Source organism: Ictidomys tridecemlineatus, chromosome 10 (assembly GCF_052094955.1).
Source record: "Ictidomys tridecemlineatus isolate mIctTri1 chromosome 10, mIctTri1.hap1, whole genome shotgun sequence".
Lineage (NCBI taxonomy): Eukaryota > Metazoa > Chordata > Mammalia > Rodentia > Sciuridae > Ictidomys > Ictidomys tridecemlineatus.
Window position 1 is genome coordinate 66114252 of NC_135486.1, and position 19768 is coordinate 66134019.

General features: G+C 43.2%; 1 protein-coding gene across 7 annotated transcripts in view; it reads right to left on the bottom strand.

The window, feature by feature from the left end:
* The window catches only part of Dip2c (disco interacting protein 2 homolog C), a 361933-nt gene that overhangs the window by 162043 nt on the left and 180122 nt on the right, over positions 1-19768 (bottom strand). For 3 of the 7 annotated variants that reach the window (XM_078023124.1, XM_078023126.1, XM_078023127.1), the window contains exons 2-3: positions 5463-5534; positions 3802-3969 (exon numbers count right to left, since the gene is read on the bottom strand). In XM_078023124.1, coding sequence (XP_077879250.1) covers positions 3802-3969; positions 5463-5534 — 240 coding nt within the window. The remainder of the gene's footprint in view (positions 1-3801; positions 3970-5462; positions 5535-19768) is intronic. The other 4 variants (XM_078023128.1, XM_078023129.1, XM_078023130.1 and 1 more) reach the window with 2 other exon arrangements.

Below are 19768 nucleotides of genomic sequence, written 5' to 3' on the forward strand. Positions count from 1 at the left end.
TCCTTGTACCTCCATCATCCCCATCTACCATGGGCCCAGGCACAGCTGGACCCTTCAGGGGAGGAATTTGACTGGCACAGGTTTGGGCATCTCTCGGCCCAGCTTAGGAGGAAGTCAGCTGGCTCAACAGACATGGATTCCGTGCCTGGGGAAAAGATGCATCTCAGACACACCATGGAATTCTTCAGGGAGGATGAAAACACCAATCCAATTGCTTGACACCCAGTACCTGCTACTGGGCAAGCACAGTAGCCATCTAGAGGGAAAGCAAAACAGGCCAATGACAGGACCAGCCCAGGCAGCTCTGTTTTCTAGGGAGAATAAACAGCACTTTACTGAGGATTACATCCTCAAATGCATTTCTTTTTTAACTTTTTATGTGACCAAAGCACAAAATTCACAAGTGCTAAACACTGCTAACTGGGGAACTTCCTCTCTCACTATCCAGAGAGGCGACAACTGCATTTCAAACAGCTTCCTCATAATGTCCTAGGAGAAGAGGCCAAGGTGAGTTACTGCAGCCACAGAACTCCCAAAAAACAGCTTATCACAAGGGTTCTCAAGTCAGTTTGAAAAAAATCGGCAAAATACAATTCATCTACTTAGAATGTGCTGAGGTCCAAAATCATACTATCCTTTGACAGTCCTGTTGCTGTCAATGTTAATGTTTTCATTTAAATTTCTCTGTATCCGAAATAAAACTACAACTGTCATCACAGATGATATCTGAAGCAGGGGGTTTAAGGTGCAACACATCTGAGTGCTGAACCCTGGGGCACTGACCTCAGCTGGACCAATCTCTGAATGTCTTCTTGTCAAGTGCAAGGAAAATACTGCCAGGCTTGCCGTCTGTGTCCTACATGACATGGATGCAATGGGCAGAACTGCTACCTGAAGAGTCTGGAGAAACCAGCTGCTGACCCACTGTCCTCCAACCACATGCAAATTACATGACTGGCCGGCAGGCACCTGCCAACTGGCAAGGGAAGTAGACGGCATCTCCGGCCATCTCATTCACCTAATACTTGCTGAACATTGACTGTGGAGGTAAGTAGGGGCCCTTGAGTAGTTTATATCCTATTGTGGTAGGGGTGGGGGCAAATATGACACATTTCAGTAAGAATCATTCAACTACAATTTGGGGGAGTATTTCAAAAGTAGGATGCTGAGAAGACTAGGATTTGCGATCGACCTGACAGGAGGGACCAGGGGAACAATCCTCGAGAAAGTGACATCTGAGTTGAGCAGGGTGCAGGCAAAGGGCACAAGCATGTTCAGAATTCCTAACATGGGATGCAGTGTGTTCATCTGGGGAAGATGCTGCAGAAGCTGAGAAAATGCAGGGTGGCAGGATGCACAATACAGAGACCAATACAGTGCAACCCAAGTTCCAAGGAGGGCTATCTGGGGTCTCCAGGATAAACACATAGGAACTCAGACTAATAACACACAGCACCTGCTGAGGGAGGCTGAAAGGAAAACAGCAAGACAATGACTGACTGGCTCATAGTAGCCAAATTCACCAAGACCTCAAGCTCCCTTTTTCTATACCTAAGCAAGAAGCCACCTGTTGAAGAGTCATCAGGCTGCACTTGGTGAAATACCTTGGATACAGAAAAATGGATCCATGCTGAGACGCATTTCACGGACAGCCATGCAATGAATGCCACCAAGCTGATACACTGAGAGAAAGGAGGACTGCGTTTGGGCAAGGAAAGCTTACTATTATCATGGTAACACTGAAATCTTACTTCTTTCCATCACCATGATGGGTGCCCTTAAAAGTAGTGAGGACTCATTATACACATCTACACTATGTTACTAAGACATCCTGAAGGCTGCTAGATGGTGGATTCCATTTTCTACCTTTATAAGTTTAATTGCATTTAGAGACTGATAAAAGATAAGATTTTGAAGACACTGCAGTGACAAACTCCAACAGGGCAAGCACCAAATGGGCAAATTTCCCTAAGTAGTATCTTAGAAATGTTAGAAATGATTTCCAAACTCTTCTTTCCAACCCTCTTTTCCTTGATAACACAATTCAATTTCTTTATGGCTTCCAGCACACAGTGACATCTAGGTCTGCACTCAGTCTTTCACTCACCCAGGACAGTCTTTTCCAGCACCTGTGTCACCACCAGATCTCCAATAGCACTTAAGCCCACACCCTGAACAGCAGCAGGAAACACAGAAGACAATGCTGCATCTGGAACTGTCTCCCTGGAAGAAGACCATGCTTGGCAGTGCCTTGCTCCAGCCCTCCATTTTGGGGGAATGCTGTTATAGTTCATAATTGTGTGTCCCAAAGGACATCTTAAGAAATATTCCTGAAATGCTTTTTTAAATAAATCGTAATATTTTCTTTGGTAAGTAGAAATGGGAGGGGGCTGGGGTTGTAGTTCAGTGGTAGAGTGTTTGCCTAGCACATGTGAGGCACATAAAGGTATAAGAAGGGGTGTTAAAACAGAGGTTCTTATAGGAGGTATACAGATGCTTAGGAGTAACTGAAACAAGGTAATTTTCATACAGATCCTATACAGAAACAATTATTTCCCCAATAGGGCCAAAGAATTCTCTGCTTCAGAAACATCGGTTTTACTGCTCCCAGGGAACAAAGTCCTGGAGGAGGAATAATTGCTCACCCAAGGGCAACCTTCTCAAAAGCAGCAGTAAATACTCCAGAGTAGCTGGGATCCAAGCCTCTGTCCTGAGACAGGACATCTGAGCTGAACTGGGCAGGGCTGGACAGAAGGCTTCTCTTTGTGAATGGGAGTGAAAGGCCAGAGCTCAACACCAAGTTCTATTTTTACCACATTTTAATCAGACATTTTGAAATAGACCTCACAGAACATCCAGGGTACCCTACTCATCAATCCTGCATCTGTCCCCCAGGAGAACTGAAGGGTCAGCAAGGTCACTGGGAGGTCAAGCCAAAGCCAAGACAGTTGGGATGTCCTCATTTGACATTATAAGAAGGGGTGTTAAAACAGAGGTTCTAATAGGAGTTATACAGATGCTTAGGAGTAATTGAAACAAGGTATTTTTCATACAGATAATGGAGGCCCACCTATGATAGTGATGTCAGTCTCCTTACTATCTGTACATGTTCAAGCAATCCACTGAAGTATAACCCAGAACCTCAATCTAAAACTTCAACCTACCAACACTTTATCCTATTAAAAGGGCTGGGGCTCAGCAGTACAGTGCTCGCCTAGCTGGGTTAGATCCTCAGCATCACATAACAAAGTTATTGTGTCCAACTACAAATAAAAAAGAATGTTTTCTTTTTAAGTGCATTTACGTCAACTTAGGCCTCAAGAATTTCTTATAGGCAATACCAAAATTATTGACATTTTGGGGGATCCTTATCTCCAAGAACACTCAGATTTACTGGTTTTTCTATTTAAAAAACCTATGATTTTGTTCTTTAGAGATAGGAATATGGTAGTTACAGAGCCCAAAGTCGCTGCCTTGGAGCATCTCTTGGAGCCCAAGGTTTCCTCATTCTTCCCTGGATTTTGGGCTAAGAGACAAAAGCTAGAAAGCCAACATTTTCAAGCATTTCCTAATTTTTCATGCATCCTCCCTGAGTGCTGCGTACAGGGTGCGGTGCTCCACTAAGGCCCAGGGCTGCAGACAGGGGGCACTCTCCTTGAGCAGAAAATGCAAAGGGCCTCCAGAGGCGCTCAGGGAAGGAGCGCCCTGGGCCTGTCCTACACCAGGGCGCAGGCGTGGGGCCCTGGACCCTTCCACGCGCCCCTGCGCTGGGGTTTCTGCCCTCAGCATCGCAGCGCTCACCGAAACGAAAGTAAAACAGAGGCCGGTTCCCCGCGGCGCTGGCCGCCCGCTCCCGGGCCGCGGCTTCTCGGACGTCGCACACACCGATGTGCGCGGGGCGGAACGTTCTCCTCGTGGCGCCTTCACTGTGCTGCAGTCTACACCGAACCACGGCAGCTCCATTCGCTGCTGTAACAAGTTGAAAAAAAACTAATTAATTCAGACTTTAGTTTTTTTTAAATTTGTTACAGCGCTGAGCAGAGCTGCCGACCCCATGCAGAACAGCACACAGACCACCAAGGGACCGCCAGGTGCGGGCGCCCCAGCACCTGCCAGGCTCCAGAACTGTCCTCTGGCAAAGCGAGGAACTGCTTCTGTTTCACTTTTGTTTGGAAGGACAAAGCAGCAAAATCCAGCTGTGTCCAAAGCCCACAGTAGGCCCACCAGCCTTCCTCCAGGATGGGTAACATACCCATAGAAAGACATCGGCAAGTGGCGTGGTCTTTAAGACAGCCATCAGCAAGGAGTCCTAAGGAGGAAAGGGAAAAAAAACTCCAGGACACCAACACTCCCTCCAAGCTCTGGCCCAGGGGCCTCAGCCATCTACAGGCTTCTCCCAGATTAAAATAATAATAATACTCCTTTACTTCCTGAACCAGACCACAGAAAACCCAGTCCTTCAGCTAATGCCACAGAACCAGGCTGCTTCTCCATCCACTTCCTCAAAAATCAGAGAGGAAACACACAGTTTCAAAACAAAACTCTAAGCACAGCAGAAACTCAACACACAAGTTACTTTAAACATAAGGCTTCTGGAACTCTCCTTACCATGCTAACTCCACCACTCCAGGTAGAGCCAGCAGAGAACAGCCCTGAGGTCCATGCAAGTGTGGACATGGGTATTCTTAGACCTCTTAAAATTGTTTCCATGGTATAAACTGAATAGTTGTTTTCACCTTTAAAACGCATGCTCTCATCCTTTTTCCTTGAGGGAAAAGAATTGCTTGCATTAGCTCTCAGTCATTTCCTAAAGCCCAGTGAATATCCAGGGATCTCACAATGAACTGAACTTACACAGAACTGAGGTGTTCACACTCCAGCCTAACACTGTTTCCTTCTACCTCCAACTTCCACAAGCCAGCTCAAATGCAAAGAGGTTCTCAGATCCACACACTTAAAAATGCCAGAAGGCAACAGACTTGGAAGTCTTCAAGAAGCAGTAACAGTTTACAATCTATCTCAAAATACAAGCAACCTTAATTTCATAATTCTAGGCAGGATATCATTTCCTAGATTCCTCACCTAATGATATCCACAAAAATCCTGTATTAATTCAAACAATCAATAAGAATAATTAACTCATAAACCAAAAATTTCGGTTAAAACACTACTGCTCTTACATTTTCACGATTACAGTATTTCAAAATAATGTATTATTGATCTCCATCTACAGAGGAAAGACCTATTAAATTTATTAGGCACGCTTATAGAAAAACCCTACGTGCCTTCTATATCCATATGAGTAATTACACAAGGAGTTGGATGTGGCCAGTGCTCATATCAAATGAACGACCTTCATGCAGATTTGGAACTAAGGATGGATTTACTTTTCATCTTGCATGTTGCAGCTAACTTTAAATACTAAATAATGTATTTATGCTACTTAATGAAGGGTTACGTACTCGGAGGCTGAGGAAGGTAGGCGCCAATTAATTTTGACCTCTTCTTTTCATATCCCTTTTGTGTGATGTCACCTGAAAGAGAAGGAAAAAGAACAGTTTCAATGAATACAGTTGTTCATTTGTGAAGTCTAATATTCCCAGTTATAACTCTCATTTGCCTTACAATTAGAATTTAAAAAAGGAAACTCTGATGTCATTCACCTTGACTTCTCCCCCCTGCCCTTAAAAAAAAAAAAAAAAAAAAAAAAAAACCACACACAGCTCTCCTGTTACATAAAACTCATTGGCTCAACATACACTTGCCACGGCTCCTCCTGGCTTGATTTCAGCTCCGAGAGTCCAGAATTAAATCTGCAATCTCATGAGCAAGTGCAGAAGTCCACCCTATTTGCACAAACCCTCATGAACTCAATCAACAGTGGACAGCAATGGTCTGGGCTGGTAATAGCCAGCCAACACCATTGCTAATCATCATCTCCCTCCACTAATAAGATTTATTTCCAATCAGGCGTGTCAGTCACAAGGACTTTAACTGCCACGGTATTTTTGAAAAATAAATAGTATGAAAGGAAGCTTTAGATTAAAAAAAGAACATGGGGCCTAACAAAATTCAGAATATACGAGAAAGGTGCAGATTGTTCAAATAATGCCACACGTTAAAGCTGAAGATTTGCATAAAGAAGACAGCGAGGTCAATACTGTGTTAAAATTTTCCCAGCTGATAAGCCACTGAGTATATGGAACAAAAACCACCTTTGTAAACATGTGATGCTTTTTTCTAATTATAATCCCCAGTGCACACTGAACACTGATTTTTGCCCTTCATTTTGGAATCTATTACATTTTTTCTAATATTCTGATCAAACCATTCTTTAAAGAGTAAAAATTTTAGGTTTCAATAAAAACATGGCAAATAAATAGTTACTACAATGCCATGCACAGATGTAACTTTGCTCATTCTGGCAATGTACACCAACTACAGGACATGGCCCTGTACACCGGAGGACTAACTCATAGCTCACTGTACGTGTTCACTACATCCCCAGCAAAACACAGGGCCAGTACTTAAACCTGAAACCGGAAAGAAACGGAAATATGAGCAATATGCAATCCTTTGTTAAGCATTTACAATGTTGAATGTTATCTAGACATTATGAAGGGATTTGTTCAAAAATTAATCAAGCCAGCTGTCATGTTTGTGGTGCACTTTACACTGCAGTCATTTCATCACCAAGACTGTCGTTTGGGTTTGGAAGTGCCCCATTGAATCTTTAAAAACGATGTCCCACTCTCACCATCGCCTCATATGTATTTATATGCTCTGGAATATTTCTGAGTTATGAGTAAAACAAGGGACGGGAATTAGCTGTGTTAGAGTAGTGGCGGTGGCAAGGTTTACTTTCCCACTTTACCCTGTTTCTCTCTGCAGGTGACTACACCTGTAACACCACAGGAAGTACAGGGACTGGGCTTTAAGAAATATGACAAAAACAGTCTGTAGAAGAAATAAAGCCCCTGAAAACCACAGGTTCCATCAAGTCTCCATGGGAGTCCAGGCCCATCAATCAGAAGGACCTGGTCCATTGGTGGCCAGCCCCACCTCTGGCTGCTCCAGTTCAACACCTTGGAATGTAGAATGAAGGAATCTGACTTTCGGGGAATTGATTATGGCAGGTTCTGGGTGCCACCCGACTCAGCTGTGGCCCTCAACAAGAGGCTACCCACTCCTGCTCATAAGGCTGCTTTACCTTTAGATGGCAAAACAGTACTCAGCCCCCTTGGGAAACCCTGAGAAAGCAACAGCCCTGAGCCTCTGCAGAAGCTGAACACTCACTGCCCTTCTTTCCCCTAATCACTCTCTGAAAATAGAGCCACCAGTGGTTAGTTTTCATGTTACTTGTGATGCTGGTTAATCCATTTTGTCTCCTGCCCAGGATTTAGAAACAACCAAGACCATGGGTTGATTCCTCAGGTACAGGGAACACCCATATAAAAATGAAGGACCGGAATAGGTAAGGAAACAAGGACCCCGGGGCTTCATCTCCTAGCTGCTTTGAGCAATTCCACAGTCGAGTCCAAGCCCTGGTAAGTCACAGTCTCACACCACATTTTGATGTGCACCCAAGCTTCAGCTCAAATTTCATTAATTTCTCAGTTGAACATTCAAGTAGAAGGGATCTTCCTAAATTTTAGTACAGGCCAACTTCAAAGGAAACTAACTTCGAACTTGGGATTAGGTCTTACTTTGGAAAGCCCGATTACTAAGAATTTAAGCCTAAGGAAAAGTAAGCACATTTCCCCTGCAGCCCAGGACTCCCCAGGAGATGCTCAAGTGGGGCTAACCTGTGTCCTCGGGTTCCCCTCCTCAGACTCAGGTAGAAATCCCAGATTGAGAAAGGGCTAAACAAAAAGATGATTGACAAGTATTTTATGTGGTTTGATCAATACTTTGTGCCCACTGAGGGATCAGCATATAGAAGATTTCTAGACATTACAGAATCCCGGGAATCTTCCTCTCTCCACTTAGGAGCAGGTTAGGAGAGAAACTTCAGAATGACTTCCATATGCCATGCACTTTACCCAAATCAGTCTGCAAACTAAGTCACACAGGCCAAGTCCAGGTTCTGGCCTGTCCCCTTGTGCTATGGCAGCAGAGTGCAATACCTGCAAATGGGCCGGTGTCAGCTACAAAGCCCAAACTCCCTCTAGTTTGGTGCTTTACAGAAAAGCCCCTGCCCAAAATGTCCTAAATAATGTTTTATCCCTTAAAACAAATTTTGCAGGTAGGACACAAAGGCACAGTAGTACTTCTCTCCTGCCCAGGAATGCAGATGTTAGGCAAAAAATATGTAACTTCAAAACTCTTTTCCATTAAAACCTAGAATGTTCCACTCTAGCCAAAGCCAGTATATTTGGTGCTGCTCCTGCATGCTTGCCCTGGACACCCTGCCCAGTTCTGTTGAAGGCTGGGTGTTCTATGTAGGGGAAAGGGCAGAGGAGAAAACTCATTCTTTTATTGAAAAGTGACAGACAATGGTGGAACCCTTGGATCTCCCCTGGATTCAACCCACAGTACTACAAAAAAAAAATAGATGACAGGTATCTAGCCAGATGACAGTACATAACAGATGACAAATACATGGCAATAGATAATGCATAATAGGTATACATGATAAAGAATGGGTTGATAATAGATGATTGACAGATAGGAAAGACAGGACGAATAGATGACTTCCTCAAAAGCTAGCTGGTCGACTTTACATAGATATCTGCCTTTCAGACAGTTCCTTGGTTTCTGACCAGGGCTTGTGCAAGGCAACCAATGCCCTGTATACACTATAGAGACACAGTGAGCTTTGCAAGCACCTGGGCTCCTCTTAATTCTCCATCAGCTCAGGCTGAACTACCAGGGCTTCTCTTTCTCTCTGCACAGCTGATCTGTACCAAGTGCAGTCTTCAGGATGAATCCACATAAACTAAAGGCACAAAAGCAACCAGAGGGGAGTTCACCTCAAGCTTTTCTGCAATGCTGTGTTTCACATCTGTTATTCCACACAGCAAACCTTGAGGTTTAAGGGTCAATTGATGTTCTTTTCACAGTGAAGCCCAAGGAACATCACTCAAGGATATTTTCAATGTCAATTCCAATCAATAGAAAAAGACTTTTCAGTTCTGAAAAAATTAGCTAAATCTAAATTTGTATTTCAAGACTTTTGCTCCTTCAAAAGCAGTTGCTAATGTCAAAGACTTGAACCACAGAATCATTTGCTTGAATATTTTCCACAGCAAGTTCCAAATAGCATATTTTCCATGCTTCAATACTGAAGATACCCTTTTATTTAACTCCTTTCTCATAGTAGGAATAAGAAGGTACAACAGAAAAGTCAGTGCAGAAGTTTCAACTTCAGGGATGGAAAAATAGAAGCGATCTTATGAAGCACTTACTACTTCCCCAAACATTCTACTTATATTATTCTCTAAGAAGTTCCAGAAGGCCCCAAGTTCCAGCACAGACATTGAGATTTATATTCGTAACAAAAAAGAGATTTATAGACAGGTCATAAACTGAAAATGAGTAAAGCAAAATCTTCAGGATAAGGTTGAGCCACACTTGGGAAACTCATCCTCCCCCTGGTCCCCTAAAAAAGGAAGAATCCCTTTTACTTATTCCATCGTTCAGTGTCAGGAAAGTGAAGTGAAAGCTGGCCCAGCAAATGCACACGACAAGAGGCCCTCTCAGCTTCAGTTCTCCAACCCAACCTCAGGCCCGAGGTGTCAGACTTGGACTCGACTGTAATTTGTGCAAGGCCAACCAACCCATGCATGTCCGGCTCACAGTGTGGAACCCTGGAGAGCCACATGGTCCTCAAGGGAGAAGACCTGTGTGCCACACAGCTACTGCCTCGGCTGGGATTCGTTCTGAGTAAACAGACCAGTCTGACTGCGATCATTTCCATTCCTGGTGTCAGGAGTTAGTTTCATTATTTAAGGCTGTAACGAATGCTTTATATAACAAAGCCGTCACTTCCATGTTTGGAATTTCATGGCTGGAAGGAACCTTCCTAATGCTGCTCTCCCCAGTCAACTGCTTTATAAGGCTTAGGGAACACCTTTGAGGTATTCTCCCACTCCTGCAGATGCAGGAGCCTGGGATTTTAGCCCTATGATAAGTTTTCTTTTCTCTAAAAACAAAGTATGGTGCCCCTGGCAGCTTTTGCATGCACCATGCACCTGCCAGGGAGAGGAGAGTGAGACAGACCTAGAGTCTCCTCTAACAGGGGTCCTGGACTGGTCAAGTAACCCATCTGTCTCATATTTCCTCATTGATAAAGTACAGGTAACACCACCCATTCATCTCCTATAGTTGAAAAAAGCAAACAACAGAATGTAAAAAAATCTCAGTAAAGCACAGAATAAAAAAAAAAAAATGTTTTGAAAAACCCAAGTACTTCTCCAGTACCTGTTAAGATGTTCAAACTCATGACTTTCCCACTGGATAAGAGGTATGAAAATAGAACTATGAGGTACAGTAGCAGGTACTTGGTGAGCATCACACCACTAGAAGGGACTATAGGAGAGGCTCCTTCAGGGCTGGCAAGACCAAAGAAAAGAAAAGCATTAGAGATCTTGATCAAAATCAGAATCTTGATCCCTTCAGAACACTTTGTAGGACAGGGTGCTCTCAGTGGTAGATCTCCTGCCCAGCATGATCAAGGACCTGGTTCAATCCCTAGCACTGCAAAGGAAAGAATGCATTTATTTTTCTTAGATACCTCTTTTACCACCAGTTCCCTGCCCCGCACAACAGCTACAGGGCATGACGATGACCACTGTACTTTCCTACTGCCAGCCCAATCACTTGCAAAACAGGCACATGGCCATGTAGGTGTGGCCATTTAAGACACATCCAGTGCTTCTCACTGCTTTTAGGATCAACACACTCCTCCCAGGCCACAAACCCTGCAGCCTCAGAGCAATTCACACTTCACCATGTTGTCTTTATTATCCATACCCCTGTGATTATCACCCAGGCTCATGCCTCACTCTAAAGGTAAAATGTACAAATTCACATTCCATAGAGGGATTTTAAAAAGGCAATCAGGACACACTCAACACCTACACTGAGATTACAAAAATCATCAAAGCTTATTCAAATACTTGGCAGGAAGTAGAAAAATTAAACTACAGAACAACATAATCAGGGATTTTTAAGTGTACATTAATGGTCATAAGATTCCTTGAAACCTTTAGTTAATGGTATAGACAGAATGGAAATATGTATTTTAAGTGTGCTACTCTGAAAATCTTCAGCCAGTCAGGTCCCAGACCATTTGCAGTTTTATTGTTCTGCTCTTCTGTATTTTTATACAACCCCCATAGTTTCTCTCTTCAGGATGTCAAGAACTCCAATGGTAAGAGGGAGCAAAGAAAATAGCCTGCTTGGTTTCTATTCTAAAACAAAAGAATAAGAACAAGAGAAAAACACCCGCAGAAGTTCACGAGTGTGCAGCAGACTCGAAAATAACCTTCTGCTGTTCAAGGCAATTAAATCTTAGTACCGAAAGTCCCTCAAGAGCTTAAAGATAGAAATTCCAGCACCACCACTCAAAGTTTCAAAGTCTTGTTACAATGCATCATAAATGCTGTCCCATGCACTGGGGTTGAGGTGATTTCCTACCCTACTGCATCAACACCAACCATGTAGGTCCTTGATGAGATTAGTACGAGAGGGTCCACATAAGACCCCTGTGTGACACCCCAGTGGCCCTCCTAGTCAGTCCAGATTTTAAAATGCTGGTTTCAAGAAAAATTGCTGTAACAACTTGCTAATATTTTTGTAAATGAGCAGCTGCCTCAGTACTTTCAGGAATTTAAGTATCTTCCCTTTAATCAAAAAGAAAAAAAATTTCCGCTCTGTAGGAAGATAGATGTTAAGACCAAGTATAAAATAAAGCTACTTCCATTGCTCAAGATGTAGGTTTCCAGTATGAAGACCTCCCATCTCACCAGTGACTTAGTTTTATTGCATATTGGGCTGTTTTGGAGCGGGAAGGCAGGGGTGATGAAAAGCATCCTTCAGTATTTCTAGCTAGACATTCAGAAACCCATGTGGAGAACAGGACAGGTCAGCCCAGCCCTTCCTCATTGGCATCTCTTGCGGCTCTGTGTCTATGACTTTGATATTCTTCTGATGCCTGAAGATGCCAAACTATCAGTTATTCTCCATCTGCATATCCTTTTTCATGAAATATCTGGACATATTTGTTGCCCGTTTTCTAGTTGGGTTCTTAGTAACTTTTCTGTTTTCAGAGTGTTTTGCAGACAAGTGAGTGAATGCCAGGCCTTGCACAAGCTAGACAAGTACTCCACTACTGAGCCACATCTCCAGCCCCAGTGTTCTTGGTATTTTGCAGATACAAATGTTTTGTCAATTTTATGGGCTGCAAATATCTTTTTCCAGTCTTCAGTTCCTTTTTCATCTTCTTTCAGTGAGCAAAAGTTAATTTTGATGAAGTCCAATTTGTGAACTTTTTTTTTTTGAACCATGCTTTTGGTTTCAAATGTAGGAACTTTGCACCTGTTCCAAGTCTTCGGAATTTTCTCCCAACTTGAGTCAGGTCCCAGGGTGACCACGTACTAAGCCTTTTGGTCTGGTCAGATCACAGCCTTCCTGGCTCTCAGTTTCCCCATCTGCACAATGAGAGGGCCACACCCAGGTCTGTGGTCTCCCTATGCCCTGCACTGAAAGCAGGTGGGCAGAGGGGACCAGACAGGGAAAGCTGGCCCAGGGCTACCAGAAGGTGAGGTGTGGAGAGGCACAGAGGGGTCAGGGAGGGAGGGAGAACAGCCCAGTCCAGAGGCCACTGCTAAGACGGGCTAGGAGCAGCATGAGGAGGGAAACGGCCACAGACTGCAAGAGGCCAAATGAAACTGTTTACAGCGGGGATTCCCTCAGGTTCCTCAGAGAATGGGGAAGAAAATAGAAGACAACAGCTGCAGGAAATGGGAAAATTTTAATATAGCCTAAATAAGCAGAAAATATAACAAGTTTTCTGAGTGTGGAGTTTTGAATGTCCACAGTGAGCTGGGGACTCTCGGGTCCACAAAGTGGGGCCTTGCTAACTTTCCAGCACTCAAGATTACAGACTCCTGTCCCCTGGGCCCAGGCAGCCAGAGCTTCCCATGTGCTCCTCAGTCACAGACCTGCTCATCATGAACCAGGCCCTGTCTGTGGGGATAGAACATTCCCCCTGCCGGCCTGAGTGGTGAAGGTGGCCTGTCCAGCTTGAGCCCTGGGAGCCCCAGAGCAGGGCACCAGGAGGTGACGCCAGTGTGGATGGGCAGGCGGTGGCGGTCAAAATGAGGCTGCCCGCTCAGCATCCTGCCTGTGGGACCTCCCCTGCCCAGCCTCCCTCCCACATCAGGGCACAGAGCTCACAAGCAGATGAGCATCTGGGGGACATGGTTGTATCTTATCCTGGTGAAGACCTGGGAAGGATCCACTCAACAGAGTGAATTCTGATCTTTACAAACTCAATTCTCAACTCCCTCTGAGGCAGAGGACGGGCAGAAGTCATTTCTCTGGAGCACCAACAAGGTGCTTGACTGAGATTTGAAAGTACTTTTACATTGCAAGTCGGTTTTTCACATGAATACATAGGTTCATTTTTCTTACATTTAGACCATATCACTAGTTGGATCAACCAGATTGTGAGAAAATATTTACATACATATTTTTTCATTATTAAAAAAAAAAGACCTTTCTAGTACAATGAATGTAAGGGCAGAACTGGAGGAGTAGAAAGCAGGAGCCCTTCTCTCCCCCACTAAAAACTATTTTTAACTACTGGTCTGTTTTTTGGTGGTGGTGGGGAGCCTCCCATGCCCCCAAATAAATTAATCTTCCACTAAGGGGAAAGATCTGCCGTCCCACTGTGGCAGCTGCTCCTCTTCTGACTTCAGGATACAGATCATGGGCATCAGGGAAAGCCCCCTGCACAGGGAGGCAGGGGACCCACTCCTGCTGCAGCAAAGGGCTCGACCGTCTCTCCCAAATGTTTATCCTCACTGAGCATCACCTAGCAGGTAGAACCCTCCTGCACTGTCACTTACCTGCATCCAGGTAAGCCCAATTTGTGGCCCAGCAGGCATTCACTGTTCCTCTCATGTTTCACACTTAGAATCCCAAGAAGCTGCCTAGGGGGACACACTTGAGCAGTCCAGACACGAAGCACCGATGAGATTTTTTTTTTTTCCCCTTTTGCTTGGGATGGCGACAGGTACTGGGGATTGAACTCAGGGACACTCGACCACTGAGCCACATCCCCAGCCCTATTTTGTGTTTTATTTAGAGACAGGGTCTCACCAAGTTTTTTGGTGCCTTGCTTTTGCCGAGGCTGGCTTTGAAACTCACGATCCTTCTGCCTCAGCCTGCCGAGCCAGTGGGGTTCCAGGCATTCGCCACTGCGCCCAACTACGGACAGGATTTCTTGAGGCAATGTTACATGCGAAGGTGGAAAGTAAAACCACCTCACTTCTCCCTCCCAGCCCCCATCAACTCCCTCACCAGGACAGTACAACCAGGCCTGGACTGTGTGTCTACTGCAGGATGTAGGCCACCCACTGTCCTCTCATTTCTACCTGTTCCCAGGACGCCATCCCCAGCAGGCTTGTCAGAAATGCACTTCCTATCCACGGATGACTGCTGACTTGCACTTTATTTGAAACTCAATTTCTGACTATTTTGTATCAACTAAATAAAATTCCCTGGTGACAAAAATCAATACATCTCAAGATTTACAGATCTCACCCCTCCCCATCTCTACCCTGAGCATTTCTTCTTCCCTCAGCTTCTACTGGGTTCAGGATATGCCAAGGCCTCAGTCTTCCCTCAGTGGCAGCCTAACCCCAAGATTTCTGCTGTGCAACCAAGCTAAGCAATCTATAATCCTATCAGCTGATGGCTTGTTATGGTTTAGAATGTTGTGTCCCCGAAGTTCCCGTGATCATGTAGGAATACTCAGACAACATGATTGGACTGAACTGTGACCTCAACATTCCATCCTGGTTTGAAAGAACTCTCTACCCAGCGGTCACAGAGCCGGTAGAGTGTGGGTAGAATAGATGGACCCCTGGGACTTGCTCTGAAAAGTGCACCTCCCACACCCCTCCTCAGCTTCCTGAACCTGCCACAGCTGAGCAGCTTTCCTGCTTGAATGGGTTGCCTCAGCTTCAACCCAGGGTGATGGAGTAGCCATCGATGGACTGAGACCTCTGAAACAGTGAGCCCCAGATAAACTTTTCCCAAATTGTTTCTGTGAAGTATTGTGGTTACAGGGACAGAAAAGCTCTCTAAAATAGTTCAAAAACAAAACTGGAGAACTGTCTGAAAGCTGGCCTCTCTCTCTACTGTGTTCCTCATTTGCACGCTTTTCTTAATGTTTATGCCACAAAGAACCACTGACTATTGAAAGCGATGTCCTCTGCCCTGGGATTATTCTGTATTACGTTTTCCCATACGACACCAATTTTGAAAACTTTAATCATTGTTTCCTCTAGGCAGTTTCTACTCGACTTTGGTTTCTTTTAACTGCACTCACTGAAAATAGACAGCTCCTCGGAACTGCTGCAGCCGATCCTACTGAGGCTGCTCCTGATGCTCACACACAGAGGCTGTAGGCACCAATCCCGCCCCCTCAGGGCATTCACACATCTGCCTTCCTCTGTGAATCACTGAGCTTTACATGACATTTCTGCAGGACATTTGGAAGGTCCAGGTACCATTCTTCAACTGCTGAAGTTATCTGAAAGCACTGACATGGTGACTTCTCAAGCTGACATAGGAGGTGTACTTCAAGGAGCCCCACCTGTCATGATTGGAAGGAATGGAGGGGGCCCTAGCCTCCTAGGGCAAACAGGGCCATGAGATCAAGTTTAGGCCCAGGGAATGAAACTGAACAACTGCTGACCACATACAGATCTATATTAAGCTGGGCTTGCTTCTCTACATGCTGGTGACACCATGGGTCACATGCACTAATGTCCCCTCACAAACCACTTCCCATGTATCAGGTTCCTGGGTAAGAGTAGGACCTCCGAGGTAGCCAAGGAAACAGCAGAGCAAGGAGACACAGGACAAGCCGTCACTCATTTCTTCCCCTTGAAGCACACAGCCATCATGGCACTCTTCTTCACAGATCAGATGTTAGCAGAAGATCACTCCTCTCTCTGGCCTTCAGGAAATCCAAGTATGCCAAGGAAATAAGACTTCTACTACCAAAGCAAAAATAAAACTATCAATTGGTCCTTTTTTGAGAAACGTCCCTGTGTTCACACTTGACAATTTCCAAATGCCATGGAAACGATTCTGAACTTTTCTATTAATGCATTTGAATATTAATACTTTTGATGTGCCAGGCAATTGATAGAGTAACAATACTCTGAACATAACATACATAATTCCTATTACTAAATGTTTGCTGAAGAGATTCAATAGCAATTCTACCTTCTGAAGCATTTTAAAGTAGAAATAAGTAATGTTGAAGTTAATGATTCCAATGATTTTCTTAAATTACCTCATATAGGCAAGTGACAAGAAATTTAAATGGAGACAAAGATCCTATTAGAAAGATAAGACTGACTGCATATTATCTCCCTCTCACAGGTTCTAAGATAAAAAAGAATGTTAAGATTTTTAACCATCCTTCAAATTGTGTTTCTGAAAATTCTGCTTTTGCTCAGTCCTGAAAGAGCTTGTAGTTAATTTAAGAAGCTTGGAAAGGGACAGCAGTAGCACACCAGAAGAGGTATATAATAAACTTATTATAGATAATTTCATATAATTGCTACTATTTTTGTGAGACCAGTGAGCTGCAGGAATTCCTCCAGCAAATACTGAGGTTTCCTGTACACAAAGGCACTGGCAAGGCCCAAAATAACTAAGCGTTGGGAATAAAACAGATGGACAGTTCCTGGTATAAAACACACTTGATAGAAATCTTGATGAATTCACTACCTAATTGAATAATAACCATGACAGTATCAACTTCAACTTGTGGAAACATCTTTTCCAAAAATTCTCCCAGTCTATCAGGTGGCAGTGATTAACAGGCTGCATTCAGAAGGCAAATATTATGACAATGTATACATTATGATGCTTACTGGTGTATCATTGAAGTAGGAGTCTCAAGCATGAATCTCTGCCTCACTGTTGAGCCTTAATATAATCAACAATCTCTGCTATCCATGAGCACTAGTGTGCTTAAAGGTAACATTCACATGTTGGCTCAGTAGGATGTATCTGACCATGTAGGCCAGCTGTAGAGGGAAGACGAGATCACAATTAGAAAATTAAATGAAAATTAGTAGTCAAAGCCTAAACAACAGTGTAAAAAAGCTAAAGATGTGCTCATGTTGCAAAGCTACTTGCATAACAAACCAGTTCACGTAAGTAAAGGGTCCATTAGAAAGAAGCGCAAGCTAAATTATATTTAATTCAATACCTGAGCACGGCACCCTATAATACACAGTATTCATTCACTCGAGAACTTTTATTAAATGCCCACTGCACTTCAGGCACTGAAGCTGGTACTCATCTGTATTAAAATACAAAATACAAAACCTCCACATCCTCAAGGCCTCTGGTATTCAAATTCCCAAATCAGATATCCATATTAATTTGAAATTGATAATTTGACAATAATTTAACACCAATAATTTGATATCATGGGGCTGGGATTGTGGCTCAGTGGTATAGCACTCGCCTAGCACGGGCAGGACCCGGGTTCAATCCTCAGCACCACATAAAAATAAAAGCATTGTGTTGTGTCCGTCTACACCTAAAAAATAAATATTAAAAAATAATTTGACATTATTAATAATTTGACAACATTAAGACTTTGACACATCAACCATGCTCCTAATAAGCTCTATTATTGATTGGTCAAGGCATAGAAGAATATTTTGAAGCAAATGCAGGAAACAAACATGAATGTTAGTCTTAATTATTAGCCAAAATGAGATTTAACTATAGAAAACCACCATAAACTCTCAAAGTAAAAAATATTGTCAGGAGAAGAAAAATATCAAAGTTTGGAAGCCACCAAATTGGACAAGTATACAGCATGAAAGGTTTTTATCTGCATGGTAAAAAAGATCACGAATTCATGAATACTGACTCAAATGATAAAATACATCAAAGGCAAATAAAAGGAGATGAGTTTTAAAAAAAAAAGTTAAAATGGGGAGAATAAGTCACACCTAGTGGGTGTGGTGGCACGTGCCTGTAATCCCAGCAGCTCTTAAGGCTAAGGCAGGAGGACTCAGAGTTCAAAGTCAGCCTTGGCAACTTAGCAAGACACCATTTCTAAATAAAAAAAAGGGCGGGGGTGGGGGGCTGGGGATGTAGCTAAATACCCCTCGATTCAATCCCCAGTATCAAAAAGAAGAAAGTCATACCTTCACACCTAAACCTTACATAAAGGGTCCCAAGGAATCTACAAAAATCTTGGGATCCAATAAATGAGTTTATCTAGGTTGCAGCATATGAAGTCAAATCACATTTCTGCAGACCAGCAATGATTATTTAGAATCAAATTTTAAGGACTGTCATTTAAAATAGCTAGACAAAAATTTTTTCAGTACAAATCTAATATGCAAATGATCTATATGGTAGCAAATATAAAATGCTTATGAAAGATGTGAGACACACTGTGCACAGGAATAGAAAGACAATTCAACATAGATGTAAAGTTTTCCAAATTCATTTACAGATTTAAACAACTGCAATAAAACTTCCAGCAGGATTTTTTTGTCAATAGAGACAAGCTATTTCTTAAACATAAATGAAAAGGCAAAGGAACTAGAAGAGCCCCAAACTGCTTGATACAGGGGCTGGGGTTGTGGCTCCATGGTGGAGCACTTGCCTGGCACACAGGAGGCCCTGGGTTCAATTCTCAGTACCACATAATTAAAGGTCCATTGACAAATATATATAAATTCATTGACAACTACAGTAGGACAGAGGAAGACTACAGTAGGAGCAATCACACAACCCAACTTGAACTGTACTAAAAAGCTACAGTAACCCAAACAATGCAGTATCAGTGAAGCAACAGATGATGAAACAGGACAGAGCAAGACAGGCCCAAACAAACAGCAGATTTTTGACTAAGGAACACCGTGAATTAAACAGAGAAAGGAGTCTATCAACATGAGTATCAGTAAGAGAAAGAAATCCTCACATCTTCATATTCTAGAAAGGAGAAGAAACTACTCACAGCCCTAAAAGTGATAGGTATTCATGGCTTATACACAGACCAGAGAGAAGACAGCCTTCAGAATACAAGTACTGGGCTAGGGATGTGGTTCAGTGGTACAGCATCTGCCTGGCATGTTTGAGGCCCCAAGTTCAACCCCCAGCACCACAAATTTAAAAAAACTGAATATATTTTCTGACTCTTAACTAATTTTTATTGTAACTATAGGTTAGCATTTGATCAAACTCCACAAAGAAAATAAGATCTATGTCTTTAACCTACTTTTTAATTATTCCAAGAATGAGTCTTGTATTTCTGAATCTTACCCTTACTGTATTTGCCATGCCTATCTCTAGTAAACTGCATAGCCCATATCAGACTTTTTGTCTATACTAGTTACTGAGACTTTTCCTAATCTTCCAACCAATTCCAATCAAAAGGCACATTCCCATAGCATGGCTTCATTCAAGAATTAAGTTTCCACTTTCTCATCACAGTTAACTACAAGTCAATCATTTTCAACTTTCAGATAGATAAAATTTATTCAAT